General features: G+C 29.0%; 1 protein-coding gene across 1 annotated transcript in view; it reads left to right on the plus strand.

Annotated features, from left to right (window-relative positions):
* Positions 1-26,533, plus strand: part of LOC116772848 (sodium/calcium exchanger 1) — a 54,278-nt gene that overhangs the window by 21,258 nt on the left and 6,487 nt on the right. Inside the window, exon 2 of the mRNA XM_032665131.2 lies at positions 23,277-23,368. Within this exon, the coding sequence (XP_032521022.1) occupies positions 23,277-23,368 (92 nt within the window). The remainder of the gene's footprint in view (positions 1-23,276; positions 23,369-26,533) is intronic.

The raw sequence follows: 26,533 nt of genomic DNA on the forward strand, positions 1-26,533 counted from the left end.
CCAAACAGAATAACGTCATTAATTTTAGATTTACATTTGTTTGTGATAACTAAAATTTTTTTCTCAATATGTGTAAATAGTCACACATTGATAGAAATTCTTATAAAAATATTCTTGCATTTATTCTTTATTTTTATGCCCTTGTGATGATTCTAATCGTTATATCATAACATTTTTTTTTATAACAAACAAAAACACTAACACTACAAGATAATTCTTTTACATTATTGTTGACAAGAACTTACCGAAAAAATTGTCTTAATTAAAAATCTTAGTATGAATTCACTAATAAAATATATGCACGATTAAAGTTGTGCTACTTATTAATGTAGATATAATTTTTAAAACAATTATATCGTAATATTCATAAGACATAGACTGAGCTTCGTTTATCACCAAGAAAAGTTAATTTTCCAGCCAGCCTCGGAGGAAATTATTAAATTCAAACTTCCATTGATTAGGAACGAAATGGAGCTCAGACTTTGTTAATAGTATTATGAGATTATTTTTTTGCTGATCTTAATTTGTGTGTTTCTGTTTAAGAATGCAAGTTTCTTAATAGATTTTTTTTAGAAAAGCAAGTATCAAATAAATGTTGACAGCGATTTTAAGCGTTTTAAGGTTTTGTCGTTTGATTCTTTGTCAAGCACACAGAAGAATAACTTGGTATAACTTTTTACGTATTTTCATTTAAATTTCAATGATATATTTATAGATATTTCGTAAATTCAATTCGAATAGAAAAGGTTTTAAACAATGCCATGGGTTCTCTGTTTAAATTAGTTGAATTGTTTCAGACTTAAGCAGTCACATTATTTAACCGACTTTTAGTTACTACGTCTAAAACTTTAGAGACTTAAGTTTACTTGGATAAATTCTCATATACACGTTATTTGTCTTTAAAGGTTATGGGCAAATGACACTAATGACATTAATATTTTAAACTATTTCTATTCAAAATTTCGATCTTCAATAGTATCTTTTGAGTTTTTGAACTATAAAATTGCTGTAGTAGTCATATTTTTAAAAGCTTTCATACAAAACTAGAGCAAAAAAGAAATTCCCCATCCATCTCTCCAGAACATGCCACTGTCATCCGCATCCGAAATAAAGTTTATTTAACATTAATACGAAATATAAACTGAAATAAAATTTTGAAAACTGTTTTATATATATATATATATATATATATTGTAGGAATATGAGAGGGTAGGAGACAATCAATGTAGGAATATGAGAGGGTAGGAGAGACTCAAACGACATATAAGCAGTTGTCAGAGGACATCAGGGCTCTTTTTCGTTCGTAACGCGCGTTGGTGTGATAGTTTAGTCGTTAGTAGATTTTAGAAGTGTGTTTAAATCTTTCGATTGTGTTATATTCGGATTTCATTTAACGATTAGTTTAAATCAAGATAGTTGAGAGTTATTCATTTAGAATTGTTTTTATTTTTGTGTAAATTTAATAAATTAGCGGTGGAATTGTATCGAATGTTATTTTTTAAAAAGTCAATTCTTACCTTGTTTCTAAATATATATATATCCTTGTCTCTAACGATTGGAGCATAAAAAATTACAATAAGGTTATATAATGGACACGGTAATAGCTAGATTCGCCGATAAAACGAAAGCTGTTCGACGAGAGCCTCCCGTTTTCAAATTAAAATTATTTATAAGAGCACGGCTGGGAGCGGTTTCTGTTCCAAGCATTATATTAGATCCAAATTTCGGCTATCAACTTACCCGGAAAACAAATATAGAATATAATTTCGTTAATTCCGAGGAAAATTTAGAGGTAATAATATCTTTATAGCATCCAATAAATAAAACAAAAACCTTATTAATACTGTTCATTACTAAATATATTAAATTTCATTAGCGAAACGAAAATGTATATAATTACAATTTAGAACGTGGCCGTATGATAGCAAATTTCATAGAAGCTTTATGTAATAAAAATTATAAGACATATGCTGTTTTAAAATCTAACCTAGTACCCTGTCGCTGACAGATCCGGGGTGCAGCAACATAGCAGCCGATGGCTTTCGCATTGGTTTTAGTGAATAGGGACCTGCCCAGGTCGAGTCTCACACATCCTCTCCGGTCCCACCAGGGCCGGTGAGATGGCTCGTACAAAGAGTTTCCCTGCGTCATCAAAAAAAAAAAAAATCTAACCTTGTTTGATATTGATATTATTCTATATATTTTGCTCCATAGATTTATGTGAACGAACCATTTGTGCGTGGCATTACTATATATGATAAAGAAACAATGTCAGTTTTAAATAAATACTCATAGTTCACATTGTCTAATAATGAGTGCATCAGTTGTAACCTATGCTTAAATAAACAGCGGTACAAATTTACCCAATGCTTTGTGAATAAGAACAGTTGGAACTCACATTATTTATGTAGAGATTAAATCTCGGTACTATTACAAGCTCGTGCATATTCTCAAAATGGCCATTAAAATCTATTGCACACACATGTACAAAACATTTTAACTGACGTTTGAACTGAACAGTGGTTCGTTGATCCATTGTTACGGTATAAACCGACGGCAAGGATTTTGTACGCCAGTTCAAAATTTATGTTTCATGTCTTTACGACAGCTACAAGACGATTCTAAATAAACTGTAGACTCTACTTACCTCATAAAACTATACACCTTTTTATTGAAATTATTTAATGTTTTACAATTGTTATTTAAGTTTTTTCCTGGATTTTTTTTATAGCGACAATTCTTCAGTTATTTTTATTGCAGTCCAAAATTTATCGTTAAGATAAATCTCTGAAAACTTTATTAAGAACAATGATTCAACTTATTTATATATTCATTAGGTTTCCACAGATACTTTTAATTGACGAATTTATTGCTAACAAAAATTAATAACGAAAGCCAAAAGACGTTAACAATGATTAAGAGCGCACTTTTAATCAATAAGATTTACAATATGGAAGTTAGCCAACAAGATTTCATAGTAATTAATCTAAATATATATTTAATAGTATTTTTATTGCTACGAAATATATAGAATTAGACTCTTAAAGTCATCATTTCTCATTCATTTGTCTTACCTCACTCGTCTATATTGTAGCTGAAGCGAATGCTTCAAATTCCGGGACAACTCAGCTATTATAAAATTTATTCAGAACTGTTAAGTGATGAAACAAACTCAATTATTTATAAATATAGTAATATATATGTGACATATTGTTACTAAATATTTTAGTTTTAATATTAGTTTTGTATCACCTTTATATGTATATTATCATCACATAAAGATATTAAATAGGAAGAATATATGACAAAAATCTGGTTTTATTTACGTGCCGTTAAATTTATCTAAGTCTCTAACAAAAAATCCGTATAACTACTACGTTTCGAACAATCATTAATGAAGGCAATTTGAATAATAAATTCAACTTCATTATCGTAGTTACTAAAATGTTTCAGAATGTTAAGTAAGGATGAATAAAATGATATCTTTTACGTATAAAAATAACGAAACAAGACTAAATGGAAATAAATGTATATCAATCTGCTTCGAATGTGCGCGTTTGAATAATTGGCATTCTTTCTTTGTCTATTTCTAAATTATTATGAAAAACAATCAGTTCGCGACAAACTATAATTTACTTTCACCATTTTTTTTTTTTGTATTTTCAAATCAATTAAATAACGTCAAGTTAATCTTACATTCATTATTTTCATCTTAGTTTTTTTGACAACGCCTTCTTCATCACACCAATATTGAGCTAGACGCACATCTATTCTATTTAAATGGTGAATGGATTTTTGAACTATGTAAATATAATGACCGAGACTGTAAATTTATTCAACACATCAGTCGTATTAAATATGAATTACACATTTAGACCAACCAACTATATTTAAAAGAAGTGGTTGGTTATGTTAAATATATTTTAATAATTTTATGTGGATTTCTCATTACTTCTCAGATTCATGACGGATTATTTGAAGCACATTTTTTTATAGTTTTGAATCTAATCAATGTTTCCGTATACCATTATTTGCCATTAATTTTAAGAACACATAACACATAACATGCATAAAATAATGTGATATTTTTTTATCGCTTTAAGAATGTATTTTTTATTTGTATATGATTTTTAATAATTTTGCTATCCTTCAAAGCAAATATATTGTATTCCATAGAAGATTATTCAATGTTTTTTTTTTAGTTTTAACCTTTAACAACCCTTTGTAGGGAAGTTATTTTAAAGTCCACTCCACGAACCATTTTATTAGCTATAATTTAGTTTCATACGTTTTGTGTTGTAAAATAAAATGTATCGTGCAAATTAAATGGACTATAAAATATGTTTAAATAATTGCCATCTCACAAAAGAAATAGGGAAAGCTATTAGTCAAACGAGTTTTCATGGTACTGGCATTCACTATTTCGATTGGTTTGCGGTCTACACGTTTTTCGTTCGAGGCCTTAATTTGACAGCTAGAAAACAATTACTTATTTTTATAATAAAGTAATTGTTTGTATTCAATACACTTGCGTATATGAATGATAGTTAAATACTATGTTACGTATTTGGTTCCAGCATCGTAGCAAAGATTAAAATAAAAAAAAATACTTTTAATATGAAATATATTGTTGACAATACGACTACACTGAAAAGAGTATGAATATAAATAAGTAACGTATCACAATTTCTCTTATAATATGTTATTAAGATAGCACATTGTAATGTAATGTACATTGAAATGTTCTACACTTTCTGTTTCATTGAAAAGAACATGTAAACTTTTCCTTTAATGGAAGAATTTTTATACAACTTCATACTTTCTAAAAATTTTATTGATCCATAAATCTTCTCTTCTCACACAAATTAACACACACTATAAAACTATCGAAATGTAATAAAATTATTTAAAACTTCAATCGTTAGATACCGATGTAGAGCTGTTTCATAGGAAGAATTCAATATCTAATGATGCATATTAGTTACTTTACAATATAAAACAGCAGTTCATTTACGCAACAAACTAATTGTTTGAAACACTTTCTCTTAATTATAACTACGGAATATTAAAAAGACATATCGCCCCATATAGCCAAGAATGGTTTTGTTTAAACTGACCTTGATAATGAATGAATGGAATGTTGGAAAAATATAATTCCAGAATAGGAAAAGTCGTTAGTCGAGCCTCATTAGAGACTATAGAATATCCGTGGTGACGTCATGACCGTGACCCCACATCGCGTGACCCTACCCAGTATTACAACAAAAGTATTCAGTATTGAAAATTTCAGTTTTGCACATAAAACAACTGTATTCTAAAATTTAAATAGACGGTAAAGAATATGTAAGATAACTATTTTGCTAGCTTTTACGTTGCTATGGAAGTAGATCTCGAAATGCGTTCAATACTTACGTTTATAATTTTATTCTAATGAGTAAATTACAAATTAATAATTTCAAACAAACTAAATGATTCCCAATATGAAAGACATTAAGATAATTAAGAACCAGAAGATGAGATTATTTTGTAAAAGTAAAAACTTATTTTAAAGGACTTTTCGTTTTTTCCTTACTTGTTCCAAATCATTAATATTAAACAGTTTCTAAGGTGAAAGAGTTTATGTCTCAACGTGACCTACTACACAACTATAAATTTGGTCCACATTTTTTATGTAATTCTTGTTATTTATCAAATTGCTTACCTCGACTATTATTAGCTCTTGTCTAAAATTACTAGAACGTCTATGTAAATTTTGTATCACTTGAATAAAGTGTGTGAGTATTTCGATTACTAATGATATTTTTGATTTATGAAAAGTAAGTAACCGTGCCTTAAAAATATATATTCCTTAGCAATATTTGTATGCACAAGTAATAAATAATTAAATTGTCACTTCATGTCCATTGCGAGTATTATTTTAATTAAATAAGATTACAAATGCTCTTGTAAAAGTTAATTATACATACGGAAATGTGAGCACATATGGGCCGTATTGTTTATGTATAAATGTGCCTTAAGAAAGGATTACCATTTTATTGATTCAATGAATATATATGTCCTATTGTTTACGAAAATGTACTCTCAGTATACGACGGATGGATGGATTACTTAGGTGTAATAAAGTTGAAAAATTTCCATATTATGATATTGTTTAGATATAGATATTGTACATGAATTATTTAAACTTCCCTCCATGGAAACAGAAAATAGGAGGCAAGCGTGTTACATTAAAAACGAATGTTTTATAATTTATGTTTGAAAAGCTATTTAAAAATCTCATTTAATAATTTATTGTTACGTTGCAGTATACAAAGTTTTTTAGGATCTTATAAACCGATACGCAATATGTACCGCTCAAGGACCACCTTAATACACGCAACACAACATTATTTCATTAATATCTTAACTTTATTATTGTATTGTTAATGTTACGATCAGCTTATTACCTTCCAATGCACTCATAGAACAAAATTATTAAATATATCTGTATAGATTTATATAATGTAATTTTGAAGGCCTTAACTGTTCATATTTTGTTAATAGCAGGAGCCAAATTAGATCAGAGCGGTTAGCGAGATCTGTATCATTGTTATTGATACGTATTACGAAATACAATTATTGTTTTCATTTATATATATTGATGATACTTTTTTATTTTTATAATATTAAACTTAAAACTCTTTTACCGGTCTGTAATGTTACTTGTAAAATGAATAGACTTTTTAATTAGAAAACATTAAATACGAATTCAATAACAGGTCGACTTTCGCACTAAACGCAGGATTAACCTCAATTTAAATTTAATTTATTTAAACTAATTAAATCATTAATAAGCATAATTGACTTTACAGAGCTTTTGAACTTTTTAGAGCACAATTAATTATATCTGCTCTGTGGTAAAGGCGAGTTATTAATGCATTTAAAATTGAAGTTGAAAAACTTTCAAAGTACTATTTTTCCCAATACGTCTTTATCTTGTAACTTAATGTTATTTAATTTAATATTTACGCGTTTTTTAATATATTATACGGATCTTTTTATATGAGTTTTAAAGATGAATCTTAAAATGATTTATGCTTTCTTTTGTATCAGCGTTTCTAAACAGAAGACGAAAAAGTAAAGACTGTCCATCCAATTTAAAATTGGGCGTCTTACTTACGAAAAATAATAATGTCTTGGAGAGTTCGAATTTTTCTCGTATTGAAGAATATTTTATTTTTTATTAGGTTTTATTTATATTCTATAATTTCTTTTTAGTAAACCCTTAACCTGTTTTCTACGACGACGACTGTAGATGTTCCTTGCTACTTTATTCTCTTTCACTTTATCCACATTCATCAATCTTTTCCACTATTTCCTGAAACTCTTAGATCTAAAATCTTAACCTTTTTGGATCAAACGATTAATTTGTTCGTGAAAAGTCTTTTGTCATCTCCCTACACATTTTTGCCATAAATCTTTCCTCGGGTCGATTTTAAATTATTTTCCCTGTGATTAACCGACGATATACCTTTAATGATTAAAAAAATTGTAATGACATTCTTTTAACCCAAACCACTATTTAATGTCATTTATCAATTACCCTTTCATTCGTGAAGCATTACATCTAGTAGTCATAGGCGAAAAGGTTTCACGTCATTCTAGAAACGAGCTGATACTCTTACTCTTCTGGGACGATATAAACCAGTCACAGCTAAGAACCACCGCAAGAAGACAGCAGGAAATGAAAACAAAAGACATCGTAATTTGTTCCGTTTGAGAGCTACGATGCCAAAAACATACACACAGCCATCCAGATGAGACTTATAACAGTTTTTGCGTCGGCGTTTAAAACCTCAACACTTCTAAACATATCTCTCATCATTTCGTCAATTATATTCTTCATTAATTTTAACTACTTAGTTTTATTGATTTAGATTCACTTCTAATTTTCTTCTAATCAAAAAATATTAAACAGGTTTCAAGAATTCACAAGGTAATAAAACGTTTTCGTCGTTTGTGAACTCCCTTAATGTATAAGACTTTAGTTAGTACACGTCATTTAATTTTCATCTATAAACTCATTATTTTTCTATTTGAAATGTATTACTTCTTCGAAGATTTCATTTAAAAACCTAATCTTTTAGTATTTCTAGACCCTCGTCTCTACGCTGACCCAATTAAATAACTTCACTACACTAAATAAATAAATATAGATATGTTTTGTTCTACCCAAAATTATTATCTCAAACATATATTTTTAATTTTTCATTATTAAGAAATATTTGTCATTCTTCTTTGATTTAATGGGCTTTTTTCATTAGTATTATATTATTTTAGCCAATATTTGGTAGTTTTTACTATTATTATTTCATTCTTTTACTATTAATATTTAACTTGATATTTCTATTTGACTTAAAATATCTTAGAACTTTAAAACCATCAGAGATATTAAGAAATTATGAAAAGTTAGTAAAGACTATATAATTTTTAATCGGTCTCGGAGGTGTTCCCGGTAACGTCTTTTTCATTGTTTTCTTATTATAACATATCTTGCTGGGATAAAGTAGAAAAAGCCACTTGAATTCATTTAAAACAGATTTTAATTCAACATTTTTCATAACAGTAATAAATCCTTGATTTAGTGGTAGAACAGAAATTTCGTATCTTGCATCAAGTCATCGATGTGTAATAAGAAATTTTAAAGGTTCTAAAATTAGCATCACAACATAAATTTTAGAACCTTTAAATCTTTAAAATCAAAAATCTTAAAAATCTTTTACTTAACTTGGTAATAAATTATCATCTTCGGATTAACATGAAATCATCGTCTTTGGCTGAAATCCAATCTTTGACGACCAAAAAATATGGTTAAGTTTTGTAAAAATTAAATTAAATGAAAGAATTTACAGGAATTTTTCTTATCTGAAGTATTAATAATGATATTTTGGAGACAACACTTTTTGGTCGAGAAAATCAATGCATGTCATTTTAAAATAGGCTTTATTCCATTGTGCTGGTTTTATGCTTGTTTCTCGTGAAGTGGACATCTCGTGTTTGTTTTTCAGCTCCAAGAGTTTGCCGCTTAATGGGTTGTCAATCCCACTCTCACAGTGCTGTATTCATTCCAATAGCCTGCCTTTAGTCTTTAAACTACCAATTTTATTATGCCACGACTCTTTCCTTGAATCTTTCAATTAAACCTACAAACTAAAGCGATTTTACTTTAAAGATTTTGATATAAACTACTATTTTTGTGTTTTATTCACATATTATAAAAAAAATTAATGGAATAAATCCAATTGTTATGATTCAATTGACTGAGTTTCATAATGGATGGGAAATTTTAGCGTTCAGCAATATATTCGGGAAATGGTTTAGTCCGAATGATTTCCGTACATTACCACTCTATAACACATATATTTTTAAACGTATCTACATTAAACCGACATATTAATGGGTTAGTGGACGCGTGTACATTTGTTTATTTTCTTTGAAGAAACTATTTAATCACCTTTTCAAATCTAAAATATAAAAATAACTAATGACATTGTATCACAAATATAATCGTGCACAAAATTTCAGGTCATTTCAGATTACCATATTCATTGGAATGTCACTATAACCATCTTAAACACTTCAAGATATTATTTATCCCTGAGAATTGTACAGAGATATACCAATTTGTCGTGGTGGCCTGGAGGTTAAAGGCCCGCCTTCATACATGAAATACGCGGGTTCGAAACCTGGCAAGTACCAATGTGATCTTTTCCGAGTCATATGTACTTTCTAAGAGTATTTAGACACCACTGACATACGGTAAAGAAAACATCGTGAGGAAACCTGGTCTTATAATTTCAAATTATAAGATCGAAATCGCCAACCCGCCTAGAGCAAGCGTGGTGATTAAAGCTCTAACCTTCTCCATGTGAGAAGAGGCCTTTACCCAGCAGTGGGCTCTGATAGGCTGATGATGATGATGATAATGATACCAATTTACATGATGTAAAGAACATAAAACCATAAAGAAACAATTTAACCCATTAAATCTAATGTATTGGGAAAAACTGTTGTTTATTAATGTTGTGTTCGCAGAGGTGATTAATCGCAAAACATTGGCGAAAGTAATTAGAACGCTGCACGTTATTACTTTCGATGGCTTTTAGAATTTATTGTGTATACCCATGTGTTCACGAAGATTATATGTGAATATTTCCAATCATAACAGTGCTATAGGAATTAAAGCGAAAGCAGTGATTCTTAAAAAAAAATTATGACAAAGGAATAGAAAAAAGTAGTTGTAACTTGTTTTTTTTCTTAATATTTAGTGAGGTTTCTGTTCCAATTGTACTATCACCTTAGAAATGATTACAACCTACAAATGGAAGGACAAGGATAAAAGGATTAAAATAGTAGGCCTAGGTGAGGTTTCAGTTGGTGAAACTTAGCTGTGACCAACAAAATATAATTCGCATTAAAGCTCCGTGGGTAGTAGTACTCTGTCACACAAAAGATCGATGGAAATCGTTCCCTTAGTAGAGGAACATCTACAATATAAGACTAATTAGGGTTGCGTTGCATTACTTATGTAGTAATAAAGTCTAAAACTAACTTTTTAATTACATATGGCGTTTGTTCAAAATTTTTGACATTAATTTCTCCCGAGCGTATGGTTTTCAAACTTTTGTTGTCTATGAAACACGTTTTACAGACCGCATGCTCATTACTTTGTATGTTGTTTGGTGGAAGTTGAGAAGTGTAGTACATTTTGAAACTCGTCTTAAAAAAAATAATACTAAGAAATTTTAAAATTCATCGGTAACATAACTTCGCCGTTCCTAATTTTGTGGTTAAGATACATTTTTAAGTTTATCCCATTTATTTATTAATTATTATCAAAGAGGTGGTTTCTCTATTCGTCCATTATTTGCGGTTCCTCCTTAATTTAGAAACATATTACAGTATCTCGTTTTTGTTTGAAAGGAGATATACCACGGCTTAATTTATGATAAAGAAATTAGGACATGATGATGACAGCTTAGAAAAATAGAGAGACAAATCAAAAACCGTATTTAATTCGGAAATATTTCAGCATTTTCGTATAGTTTTAGATCCCATGTGACTTTCTGATTAAAAAGCTATTCTATGTGTGCGTGTTTTTTAAACAATCAACATTTCAAATTCCATCCAAATCGGTCCGTCTGCAAATCATTTAATTTTTGTTCGTGTTCAAAACTATTTCACCATAACAAATTAAAAAAATAAAGTATCATAAACACAAATACCGTAACGTGAAAGTTTTGAAGCCTAATAATATGAAAGGAGAAAAAAGATTTTAGACTCAAAATTACCAAATGAAAGTAAATAATTTACCAAATAAGAAGATAATAAGTAAAGTAATATATTTTATTTAAAAATAATAGTTTACAAAATTCTAAATAATATTTAATCTTGTTTAAGTTATAACAGAGAAAGTCATATAGATCGTATATAAATCCAAATGCTAACGAACAGGTTTCGAGCGCCGTTGAACCACACTTGAGAAATAGCTCGCTAAGTATACAAATACTTGAAAAGGGTAAGCCATTACGCGTTCTAACAGAAAGCCAAGAAAATCCTATACAATATTTTTACACACTTAAGCTAGAAGTATTTTCTGATAAAGCTCTTCCAACTAGTTAGATGTTTTGCTGGCTATTTAATGGCATACTATTAGCAGATGAGAAAAATAAACCAATGAAGCAAAAATATTATTAAATGAAGTGGAAATAACAAAAGTAACCTTACGAAAGCACCTCGAGTTAGCTCGTTTCGCTCTTTGTTTTAGATTAGCGGGATGGAAGTACCCCACTGCGTGCTCGAGGGTATCGCTCAAATACTATATCTTTACCACTTAAACCCCACGCTCCGTGAAAGCCTTAATATAGGTCAAGGCGATCTGACGAGTAATTAGTTTCATAACATTTTTATTGCACAGAATTACGACACTTGAATTAATGGAGACCGAATGTGTTTCATATTGAATGCACAGCGTGAAATTAATGGAATTTAGACTTGTACGCTACTCGTATATTAAGACTCTTTAAATGTTAAATATGATGAATTAAATCTTTTTGTTTTATAATAAAATGAGGTTTTGTTTTTAATTAGCTTCTATCCTGTTTTCAATGACCTTAATGTCTGAAAAGAACCTGAGTTTCTTTTTAATATCCCTTGACTACGAAATATGAAATAGTCGAAAAAGTTTTTACACTCTAATTAGCCACTTTAATATCAGACCAGAGATGCCACAAAATGTAACATGTGAGAGGGGTGTGCTCATACGGTTCGGTCATTTTAATTAAATTTTTTAGAGCGAGAGAACAAACTCACGAGAAGATGTAAGAGAAAACTGTGTTATTTAATTTTATGTAACTAAGTATTTTTTCACACGTTCTACTTTTGTGTTTTATTTGTGACCAGCTTTACCATATTTAGTGCATACTTGAACATAAGAACAAAATTGGTCAAAAGTTTACAAATACTTAAAATAATTTTCATCCGAAATTTCATGTTTATTATCAAAACCCTCATATACATTACGGTTGAATCATTTCAACTGGGCAATCGATTTAATGCTAAACAAATAAGCTTTAAACATTATTAGGTCAACTGGAACGTATTTGCGATTATAATTATCACACATTTTTCATATATAAAACCATTATCTCTTAAAAAACATTATAATAAATAAAATAGGATTATTTTAAACCATTTAGACGCTGAGGTGTCGAACGAAGTAAAATATATGTACGGAGTTGTGTACCCCGCGACCACTAAAATATAATGTATTCGTTCTAGTCACACCTGAGCCTTTTGAAATTTCCTTTGAAATACGGTGACGATAAAATTGTATGTTATGATACTTTATAAGTAGTATATATAGAAGTTTTTAAATATGTGTAAGCATGTTTAAATAAAATGAAAACATTTATTTGTTTAGAAACATTAAATCAAATAATTTTATTGCGAAATATGTATTGAGTATTTTTTAATATTTTCTGTGACTGTATCTCCGATTAATCTTGAAGTCTTATAAAGTGAGATGATTCAAATGAGGCATAAAAATATATAGCTGAAAATCGTTTAAAAAAATTAAATAAGTCTCGGGAATAATATAGCTAATTTATAACATCGCAATATTATTTAGATAAAGATAATTATAAGTTAAAAAAAAAAAAACAAATCATCAGCAATGACTTCCATATTTTTGTACTTACTTATTTTCCTAAAATGTAAACTTGCATAGTTGTGTTATTTTTAAAATAATACTAAAACTTGAGATCTACATAAATCATCAAAAATATTTTGGAAGATCCCGATCAAAGGATGAACATATAGGTCAGCCGATGCCAAGTTATAAATATATTTTCCTTTACAACAGTTTGCAAACAAATTGGATACAAGAACAATTTTCATAAAATTTCATCGACATAAAAACATTAATGCATCCTAAAGTTAAAATTAAATATGGTAATCAAAAATAAATTCAGAAGCACCAAATAAATGATTAAATTAAAATTAAAAAACCGCTTATAATATTATAATCACTAATAAACCGATTATATAAACTAGAAAATCGATTCAGAGAGCAGTATACGAAGTGTAGCAGACGATTCAGCTGCAAAGAACAAAGGACTTACAATCAAGAGAAGAAAATGGTCCGCATTTTATTTGGAACTGACTGTGTCTGAAATTGCAGTGGTTTGGAGATAATTTTATCGATAAAACGATTTATTTTACCTTCTGGGTCGTAGTTTCATATTTTTTATTTGTAAATGGAAAAGCTTAATGTGCCTTGATCTGGAGCAAAAAATTGTTTAAAGCCATAAACTTTAATCGAATGATTCTTTCCTAATATTTATACATTACATTTAATACAGATACCCCAATTCATCGACACGTTTGCAAAATCAGTTAATTATTGAATGCGGGCTTAGTGATAAAATACATGTGATCCAAGTTTAATCTATATTGCATTTTTTATACCCGATAAAACATAGTAGTATTTTTCATAAAATTTGAGATGAACAGACAGATAGACAAGTCGACTGAGGAAAAGTAACAAGTTAAGGTAGGGGTAGAAGAATTACCACAGCGTTTCTGACATGAGAATATGTAAAAGTTTTGTTGAGCGTTACTAAGTGATCGGGAATTACCGCGAATGATAAATTATTTTAGTTTGAAATGAGAGTACAAAACCGTAAATAGGAACGAAAAAGATCTGAGATAAACACAAGCTCCAACAAGGAAGGGTACATTATAATGCTACGCGTTCACATGGGGGAGAAGAGGGAGGATTGGCCATGAGTATTTTGTATGATCCTGGTTTAACTTCGGTTGAGGTAAACTATTCATGCCAAAATGTGTTTCTCCCAAGGAAAACGTATGTAACATTTGAGTTAAGCCAGGTAACTGTGCGCGCATACTAAACAATCTTCTTTGATAATTCTAAATATTATTTTTCAAATTTTGTGAAACCTAAATTTAACCTTTGTAGCTTAGCTCAGTGATGTGAAATCATCAAATGGGATAATGAATTGTCTTCTAATATTCTATTGATATACATATTTAAAGGATTTAACAGATAGCAAAACAAAAGTAATTCCACAAAATCCTAAATCGATGGTAGAGTGCTAGTAGGTACTAGTTCGTGGTAGAGCCTAGCTGTGGTCAAGTAACTACAGTTCGAACATGGCTCGACCGGGAAAGTGCCACCCTCTCAAAGAAGATCAGCGTGAAGTGGTCTTAAATGGCTGCGTTTTGTCCTATGAGTGAAAAAGCTGTTTGCCATTTCCCTGTTCCCACCCTTTCCTGTCATTTCCTTACTCCCACCCCTGCATCTTCCTAAACAGCCAAAGTTGGCAACGCATCCGCAACAGAGACGTTGCGGATGTCCATGGGCGACCGTGACTACTGTCCCCCGAGTAGGCCGTCTGCTCGTTTGCCATCTTTCACATAAATAATAATTATTATTTTTATCGATTAATCAACTAATGAGTTTAAATTTCTATAATCACTGTAGCTCTATATACGCGATAGCAAATTAGTGGCTATACAAGTAACTGAAGATGCCAAGCTATGTAACGTCTACTAATATTTACATGAATCAAGTCTTTTCTAATTTGGCAGATAGAAAGGAAATATCTCTTACAATCTTATGCAACCTTATTTAATGTATTTCTAAAAACCATACGTCATTTTTGTATATAGAATTGAAATTATTGCTTTACTTAGATATTTTCAGTTATCACTTCACCATTTTATATCTAAATATTATTTTATTGTAACATTTTTTTGCACCTAACAAACTATTCTGAAAAATACAGTTTCCACTTTTTTAATTGAACGTAGCTTAAAAGACTTAATTAAAGTAATTGATATCTAGAATTTAAACTCGTTTTAAACTCGTCTAAATTCTTAGTTCAACGTCTGACTTACGATATCTTTCTACTAAAGGATGGACGGAACTTCTATTTTATGGATACAGACAACCTGAGCCATTAATTTTATTAAGAGAAGCTTCCAATAGCTGAAGCTATTAGTTATCTTTGATTCACTGCAACCATGTTATTAATGAATATAGTTTACTCAAGATGTTACTAAAATTATTTACACAATTAATTCAAATATAACAAACAAGATTTTTTCATAATTCCAATTACGTAGGAGGTGAAAAACAATAAGTTCAACTTCACTCAAAAACAGAAATGTAAATCAAAGCGTAACAGTACCTGGAGGTAAATTTAGCACGTTTGCAGATTTAAAAGGACATGCTGATGAGATTATATTTTGTGATTTCCTTCCAGTGAGTACCTAATTTCCGGGCGTCTGGTTCGCAATGACTGGTACATAAATAATCCTGAGTCACATAGAGACGGAAGGTAAAATGTCCACAAAACGAACATACTTCAATAAAAGAGTTACTGAATACTATAGTTATATTCGAATCATTTTTATCTTGTGGAATCCACAGATATAGATGAAATTATATAATACACGTATACACCCTGACTTTTGTTGCTGCTCTTTAGAATTTTAAATAAGAAGTTACCTATTTACTACTCTGGCAGTATATTAAAGTAAATACAAAAACATTTCATACAAGTCAACCATTAACGAAATGAGCTACTTTCGTCACTTACATTATAGTATAACATTTTTTTTTATTTATATAACATGTTTATAGGTTAACCGACCGAATAAGGTTAGCAATTAATCATATATTTAAACTTAGATATCGGATTCGTCCTTCAAACATTACTCAGAGCTTCGTAATTCAATTTAGTTACTAAAGCTAATCAAATGATCTTGTTTATTTATTGTAATTATTGAAATACATTTTTTTTCTTATTACGAAAGTATATTGCCTTATGACTGCTACATAATTTATAAAACAGAATATTCTATTAAAAAATTCATTCCACCTCAAACTCTTTTAAAGTCTTTTATGACAAAGTAGACGTCCTAACAAAAGAACATGAGAATATTTCTAAAGCATTGTGTCCACTTGATCCAGCGGAAAGTAATTTATGATATTTGATATACAACAACGCTCACATCAGGTTAACATATTGTATTAATCTTACATGTCGTGTGAAATTAACTCGGAAAATAAGTATATTTTAATAATTTACTTTCTATAAATATTTAATGTGTCTTTTTGGCGACACGTCCGATATCTGTATCTAAAATAGACTTTATTGTTCTGGTATTATCTTACGGCAAATTGGCATATAGAATTCATGACGTATTTTCATCAGTAATCGAACATGAGGAACATTGTGTCGTAGTTATTCATTATTAATTATTATTTATTCAAAGAAATGAAAGTAAAGCTAAAACAAAACACGCCATCAAAATAATTTACTTAATTGACTTGTTTATTTTACTTAATAATATCTTATTTCTATAAAAATCCTATCAGCATTAACTTCAAGTATATCGTATTATAAAGATAATTAATTTAAGTATATAATGAAAATCAAATCTTTCGAATATAAATCGGTTTATTCAGAATTCATTCATTAATGTTTTAAACGGTGTTTAGGAAATTACGACGACCGAATTTAAAAGGTCTTCAAAATATAACGAAAACATTTTCTAAGAACGCGGTTCGGTAAAATTAATTGGCACTTATGACACGGAACATTAGTTACTATTTATAAAAGTATTAAATATATGTCACTATTAGCTAGTATAATATATTACCCATACGTATGTTTTATAAACTTCTAGTTTTAATTACGATCACAACTCTATAGGAAACGATAAATTTTATTAAACAAATATATTGTTATTCATAAAATGTAACTATAATTAATTATATTTGAATATTAATATGATTATGTTAATTCAATGTCAATTGGCTGACTGTCAATTGGCTATTATGACGTAATAAATAGTACACGGGTAATCGGGTTACGTAACATTTGTAATAGTGACGTCGTACCCCAGTTACGTGATCATAATTGATAGTGTAAAGGCACATTAGTAAGGGTTCATCAACATTTTACCAGAGACATACCCTTAAGACGATACACGTGTTCGGTTCCGAGTTCGCAAATGTTAATGAAGATTATTTAATTTGAAATAAAATTGAAAAGACAGAAAAAAAAATTGACTTTAAATCAAATTGGAATGAGGATTACGGATACAAGTAAGGTCGTGTCGATGGATATTGTATTCAAGATTTTCCTTATTCAGATTGTATTTGAAATATTTAGATTAACATCGCTGAAACGAAATAAAAAATTTGATATAGGGATAAAAAGAGAAAAATTCCTGGCACGGTGTGGGTTAAGCAAAAATCTATCCACTGATGAAGCCTTAAAAACTTAATTTTTGACCTTATTAATACTGATAGCTATATTTGAAAATATTGTTTTTTCATAACACATATAACTTAAATGTAAAATTAAAAACTTTAACAGCCCAAATACGAGGTGTACTGTTAGTTTGAGAACTTAAATTTAGAAATCATCAATCAAAATAATATACTTAAATATATAAAAAATATATGAATACATATATCTATTCCGTAATGTACAATTTCGCTGACACGAAGATTAAACCTTGTCAGAGTATTTTAATCAAACGACGAGAACGCTCGCTTGATTCCGTAGCTGCAAAGCGCCCAATTACAAGACTAAAATTTACTTTGATAATTTTTAATTAAAATAAAATTTCGTTTAAAACTGTTTGTGGCAATAGTTTAAGTCAGATAAAGGCGAAAATTAAAAAATATATTGCTGCTTCCCACGATTGAGATATAATTACCAAAACGTATTTTATTTATTTAATGCGCTCTTGTGATGTCAGATGTTAAGATTTAAATCATTTAACGAATAATAAATCGTCCATACATATTATGTATCGGTCAACCTTTCATATTTATACAGCAAGCTTAAAAGGTTCAAAAAGATATTTATCTACGTACCACATACCCCTTCACAAAAAGAGGGTTTGGCTTTCAAACATTATATTGAGAAAAATTTAGAATACAAGGCCTTAATATCTTATGATAACCTTCAGCTATAGATATTAGAAGTCCTGAATAAAAAATATCAAATCATCCGCTGTAGCCGTCTCAAAAGGTTTCTTTTAAAACCATTCTTTACTACACTATCATATTCGGCTTCGTTACAAAAATATCATAAAAGGCTTTCAGTGTTCGCCTTACTTATATACCAAAATTTATTAAAAAATGTATATTATTAATTCAGTCTTTTTCTCAGTTTAATGAAATCAAATCTAATTATAACCATGTTTGAACTGAAAACTTAATCTGGTTAAGTCTACTTGACGCTCAATTATATTTTTATGAGAACAAATTAATGTTTCTGTGTGAGCAAATTTGTTTTCGTGACAAACAGCTCGACTACGCCCTAACGAATGTGTGTGAATTCTAAAATACAGAGAAACAAACGGCCGGCTTTGATACAACTTGATATAAATATGTTCCGAGCGAGCGTAGAAGTTACGACTTTTAGGCGGATTCCCTAACACATCACGAGTTGAATAATTCTCGGGAGTGGTCGAGGTGATAGCGGTCACATTTATATAATAAGCCTCGACAACGCTATACAAATTCTAAATAGCTCTTGTTGTTCAGTTATAAAGGGTTCTTTCATTTGCGTTTTAAAATATCCTAATGATTTATAGCAATATACTTTGTTTTGCCAAAAAAAAAATAATGGCAAACCTTAAAACTTTCTCACACACATAAACATGAAACCTTATAAATAGGTAAGGAGAAATTTTTAGAAAGGGAAATGGATTGGTCACTGGAAGGGGCTTCTATTTCTATCTATCTATCTACTTCTTCTATATCAACCAGTGTAATCTCAATAGAAATGATAAAAAAAATGTTCAGTAAGCTTAGCAGAATACTGTATGATCGCACTACAAAGAAAGCTTTTCCTATTTCTCAATCAATAACCTACGTTTTATTATCTACCCTTACTTAAAAGTGTTTAAGGCAATGACTACACTGTAGGAAACCTGGGAGATAAACGTCATCGTCATCATCAGACGGAACATCTGGTTGTTAACAAGCCTTATGGGTAAATATTTATCAGTGAATGAAAATCACAATTTATATCCGAAAACACTTCATCACGTCAATTCAATATATGGCAGTAAAATTATGTAAGCCCTGTAATTGTGTTTGCTGACGAGTTCAAGCCGTATTAATTTTAAGCGTATCATAAACGATATAAGCATTTATACATATATATGCTACAAATTATATTCATATAATTTTTAATTTAAAAACAAAAGAGAATTTAATTTTGATAACATTACGCACATAAAACGACCAGCATTATCATAATACTTTTAAGCTCTTAAATTTATATAAAACGGAATATGAAATTAAAGTGACTAAAAACTAAAAATAATAAAAATTTTGTTTAAATAATAACTCATGAGTTAACCGACAATCATAGAAAGACAAAATTTCACGAGCTACCAACAATAATTTGAAGTTGATAAAGGACTCTTATCGTCAGAAGATCAGTATGAAATTAGTTCCTATAAATACAATACAATATTTTATTTGTTATATTTTCAACGAATTGATGCAATTAATAAAAATATATATATAACATAATCGATTAATTTCAAGTAACACAAAAAACTATACATCAATATTAAATTTGATTTCCAACCACATCAAGCCTCCATTAAATTATTTAAATAACTTTATATTATTTACTGTGGAGTCCTATCACAACGTGTAAAATCAATCGCCAGTCTGTTTAATATTCGATATAAATATTTGATAATTAATGTATGATTAATAATTCGTAAACATAAAAATTTTTTGGGGATGAATATAGAAATAAAAACATATAAACTTTCAATATATATATAATTTTTTTTTAAAAAAGAAAAAAAAATCGATTTTTTTTTCTTTTTTCAGAAATTTTGTTTGTTTTGAAAATCGACAGCATTGATATTATAAAAAATTTAAATTTATTAAATCAATTTTATGTAAAAAATAAATCGTTTGAAGTGTTCGTACACAACACTTTAAACTTATCTTCTCCATACTTTTGTAGTATTGCAACATTTACGTTTATTATTACGTTGTTATAATATTTGGCCGCACCTGAAACAGACCGTATTTTTATATCGCCGTAATATTATCGCAGTCCCATGTACAAATAAACGAAGACAAAGCCTTATAATAATACAATCAAATTATCTTATTAGTTTAATTGGATCGTTCTGCTCTCTCGTACTGTTTTAAGTATATTTTCCAACCTACATAAAACCTAGCTTATATATTTTCATAAGCTCGGTGTAAAATTATGTCTGTTAATAAAACGCAATTGCTCTTAATATTGATTTTTTTTAATATTTTGTCGAAATAAGGCAAAGAAATATTACATAACACTGCACTTCAAGAACACACTGTAGTTGCACATTAACAATTCTTAGATTTTTTTTAAAGTACCCTACGTTTAAAAATGTCTCTCATTTTATTTTTCTAATTCATAAATTTATTTATAGAATACTATAAAATCGAGAAAAATCTAAAATTCTTAAAAAAAATTGGAAAATTTGATCAGAAATATAAATTAAGAAGTATTTTATTTGACTAGTTAAAGATTTTATGCTATTTGTAATGGACTATTAATTACTTTGCCAAAAGCACCTTTAAGATTTCGTTTCTAAAAACGTGAGGAGAGATCTGATACAAATACGCTATTAAAGGATAATATATACTTTTCCACGATTAATTTCATAATAAGCAAGTAAGTTGAGTAAAGATTATTTGCAAATTAAGTTGGAAAAATTTAAGACAGTAAGATAAAACAAAGGTGCTGTGACAAAGGCGCTGTGTTCTTATAAACAGATAAAGTCAATACGTTTAATTTAGAACAAACAATTTTAAACTATGTAACTTAAATGAAACAGCTGATCTCATTTTGATTGTATATACAGATGTATTTTCTTAAAAGCTTTGTAATAAGTCTTTGAATTTTACTGTCTTCTCGATTGAAGTCAATGAATTAATATTAATCGTAGAAAAAAAATCTATATATATATTTTTTTAATCAATCCCTAGTAGTATTATACTAGAACTCTGATAAATTTTAGATTTACTACGAATATTATATTATTAAAACAATAAAATTTATTTTAAATACACTTATAGAAAAACTTATTTTCCATGAAAAATCGGTTTTAACACTATCGAAGGCCAAACAAACTAGAACGGTCAGGATCGATAGCATTACTGATGCATAAGTGGTTGGTTCAGGTTCGTTTCGATCAAAGCTGAACTAGACGTACAAATACATAGTTATGAAATAATTTTCAAATAATATGATATAAACATAACAAAAAAATATATATATTAAATATATTAAAATGAAATAATATTTATTCTTATATATTTACTAAGAGAATTTTCAATGACAAATCGGAAATATTTCTTTTTCATCCAAATCTAACGAAATCGTCAAATTAAATATAAAACTCGCTTATGTTTTTACTTTACTTATTATTATTTATACATACAGTATACCTGGGGCATTAGTAACTAAGTGGAAGATATTTCTTATTTTTCAATAAAAGTAAGGTCACAGTCCAACTGGTGAAGGAATGAAGAAAGCAGGAATCCGCTGACATCACAAGGCATAGGTCCAAAGTGAACTCCTTTTATAAATTTCGACATATATATAGATTACCCCAGGGTAACTGCTGACATTTTATGAGCGATTTATCAGTCGCAGCTCTTATATAACGAAAGATTAGGCAGCGATCACAAAGATTAATGGTAGGTATATCAGGGATTTACGCTTCAAAGCTTTGTCGCTGTGCAAGGAAAAGTAATTTAGTTAGAATAATGAGATTTATTATTAAGATTCCGCCATTAAAACGGGAGAAATAATACTTTTATATTTTTTATAATAATAAAACACACATACTAGGTAAGTAGTGTGTTGAGTATATTTTATTGCGACAACATGTTACTCTATATAAAAAGGACGTAAGTACAACCAATAAAATTAAAATAAAACAAAATGGTACGTACAAAGTTTATTACAATTTACACTGAGAAACGTGAGTTGTATTCCATATATCCAAAGGAAGCGATATGGGGGGTAATATCAGCTATCTCGGTAGAGGTTGCTTTAGCAATTCTGCTTTAATCCCCCGTAGCATTATAATTGCAAAATGTTTCTTTATTTCGTTGAATAAACAGCTATGTTCATATAAATTTATTATTTATGAAGAGCTATAAGATTTATTTTCATAAGAGTACTTAGATAAATTAGGTGATAATATTAACATATACGCGAGATTTCATTTACATTTTTACAACGTATTGCGTTTACATATTTCATTTAAATAACATTACAGAATACATTTCAAAATATTTCACGGGATGATTTTTTTTCTTTTGGTGACGTATGTTAGTAGAATGACGTATGTTCCTATCGACTTATTTTCATACATTGACGTACAAAGATATTATCAGTAAAGGCTTGACACACATTAATTAACAATCCGATTTGCAAACCTTGAAATATAAGTATATTGCCTATATACATGCCTATGTACAAACATAGGCATGTAGCCTTAAAAACCGATATTCATAGAATCCTTTAATACAATTTATGCAGTGTGCGTCATTTATGCTTATACGAAGCACTAATTAAAATAAAAATTGTTATTATTAGACAAAACTTAAAACATTGATTTTTTTTTTGTTAATTAATAAAAGTATTTTATTGTTTCAGGAAATTTATTCCACTCCATATAATAGAAGAGGATAGCTACGAGAAAGACGTCCTGTTTTACGTCAACCTTGGAAATCCGGAGTCTGTAGGGGGTAAATTCTAACACACCACTATAAACTTACAAAACTAACTGCACATAATCTAAGGTAGTGGCTTTTAGCTTAGAAAATGGCATACACTTGGCATGTATTTATAATTTTATAATTATTATGTTTATTTTTCGTTCTTACCTAACTAAATAATAGGTTAAAATGATTGGAATGTTACGGCAAGCTGCATAATCCAGATTTAAAAACCAATTAACTCCGACTATTAATGACTCGACAGAGCTGAAACTAATTCGGAAAGAGCTCTTTTATGCTTGAAATCGCTTACTCGTTTAGTTTCAAAATAAATACTGTGAGTACCCCCTAGTATTGAAGGACTGTTCCACTTTTAATACAAAGTTTCTATGTTTAATTTTTTCGACGATTTTACTTTATTTTCTAAAATTTTCCGCGCAATATTAATATATTATAAAGAGAAGCCGCTGCTTGTAAATGTATGAAACACAGTTGACATGAAATATTTATACTGAATCTTAAAAAGCCTGCTCTATACGGAATTTATTTCGTTTATTGCCTCAAAATATTTGCTTGAACCCTCTTTGAGGCGGAAAATTGACAAATTTCATCCAACAAAACGTCTTCATACGCGGAATTCGATCCCTATATATTTGTTTCCGTTGAAGCAAATTGGATGTTCGTTTCTGGAATCGTTTTGATTTCATAATATATTAGGTTTGCATCTGTATACTTTTTTTTAGGCATATTTTATTTTTCCGTGAAGTTAACTTAATTTGCATTTGTATACTTGTTTTTAGGCATATTTTATTTTTCCGTGAAGTTAACTTCATTCCGTAATAACGTTCACATTGTTACCGTTTGTTATTGATTACATTATAAATAGGAAAATGGTATCTCTTGTCAAAGCTGATTTATGAATTACTGTGATAACACAGACTGACGCAGCCCACTTGAAAAAATAAAAGTTAAAGTTGGATTGAAAAATAAAATTTAAAAAATTTATAGAATTGCTTATATTTCTTTCATAACTATAACGCAATATGTATTCATAGTGTAGTGGGAGACTGGTTATAAAATAAATACCTAAAAGAAAAAAGTCTAAATGTCATATTCTTTACCGCCAAAGGAGAATGACATCTAAATTATTCAAAAGAGGTTCTCATAATAAATCCTCCTTGCTACAACACATACATTCAAAAGTTTCGTAATCATTTTTACATTGTCAAGCTAAACCTCTAAAGTGTCAGGAAATATATTCCAGATTTAAATGTAATCTCCAACCCAAGAAATAGGATTTCTAGAGAACATCTCTCGAGTAAGTGTGCTATTATCACGTTAAATCGTCCTTTCTTAACAAATATCATCACAGAAGACGAAACAGATGAGACTTTACATAACTTTTCGTGACACATTAAGTACAGATCCTCTATTTTTCTCTCTAAAGACATCATTATGATTCTTTCATTCAATGACATTTAAGCAACATTTCAACACCATCAAAAATTTACCGTCCATTACTTCAGGCCGAGTTATTTATGTTTTACGACAACATCAGACCCGGATAGGGCAATTTGATAGTAGACGAAACGACGCTCTTCTTATTACTGCCTCTGATATCAGGCTTTTTATAAATTGATATCATTACTGCCATCACCTTTTTTATAAATTTTGAGATTAGACTATGATGAGTTCTATAAAAATAATTTATAATTCAACACAATAATAGTCCTCTTCAACTTCTACTCCCGCTAGGATAAAATATGACGTAATGGTAAAAACTTACTTATTACTCCAATTCAATTTGGATAGCGTTTCATTCGATACATATACCTTTATGGGTCGCTTGTAATTTCTTAACGAGTAATAAAACTTACCTCGCACACGCCCTACGTTGGAACATCGAGGTTTATCGGTTGCTGACAACCGTATTTTTTTCATAAAACCTTATATAGTACATAAAATTAACGACACGTACAGTTACAATTAGAAATAAATAATATTGCTTCTATGACTATCCGGTATTTAATGTGAATATATTTTTTCTTTGGTCCTTCTTAATACGACGTTTCGTTAAAACTAATAAATTTTTAATTCCTTAAAATAGTTTTCCTATTAATTTGTGTTCTGTCTGTCGGTACCTTTTCTTTATTTTAGTAATTCATAGTAATCAGTTTGAGTTCAAGTAATAACAGAATTGAAATTTTCCTTATTAGGTCAAGAAACTATTCTATAGCTTATAAGATTATATTTGTTATATTGTAAGTATATTTTGTGTATTTTTTTTTTTGTAGATTACCTGTTCCGTATAATAAATATGGTACATAATAATTATCCCTACATATTATAGTCCTTTTATGTATGAAATTTATATTACAACGATATGCAAAGTCTATTTAAATATTTTTATATTATTAAATATATTTTTGTTTCCACTGATCTTTGAGGCTTTTTACAGCTTAATCTCTCTTTATGTCTACTACATTTAAAAAGTTGTATCGAAATCTAGAAGATCAGTCGAAACTGAATGCTTACTCCACTATATTTATATGCATGTATAATATTGTCTAATATATTCTCTCTCCACTTGCACGCTTGACGGATCGTCTGTCTGTCTTTGTCAAGTAAGAATGTTATATATTTAGTAATCCGCTTGTGATTTTTGTATTTAAGTATAAATGTATTTTTTATTATACGTGTGTTTGCTGACTGCATTTTATTTGGTTTCTGCCTGATTTTGTATGTATAATTTTATGTCAAGGGACATGACAGTAAGTATAAAGACTGTGTCTTCGTTTTACTTTAAGTGACCAATGAATTATCATATTAATTTGCTAGATTTTTGATATTGTTTTCTGCATTACGTGCTGGCAGTTATGTTTAATCAATTAACAATATTGAAAGACCAGATATATTTAGTAGAATTAAACAATCTTATATGTATTTTTGACGCATAGGTATGTTTTTTTTTTTATTTTAAAGGGCTTTCTCTAAATCAGTTTAATCCACAATCTCGTTCATGTTGTATTGGTAAAGAGTAAAATATTCAAAGCTTTGCAAATATGTCTTTGTTCTTGATATAAGTATTGAAGTAAATGTTTTTTTTATATGACATAAATATTTCGTATTTGAAATTATAAATTTTTGTATGAAAATTGGTCTTCATGATATTTTTTTTTGTTTTATTTTTTTTTT

This window comes from Danaus plexippus (assembly GCF_018135715.1).
Source record: "Danaus plexippus chromosome 18 unlocalized genomic scaffold, MEX_DaPlex mxdp_20, whole genome shotgun sequence".
NCBI lineage: Eukaryota > Metazoa > Arthropoda > Insecta > Lepidoptera > Nymphalidae > Danaus > Danaus plexippus.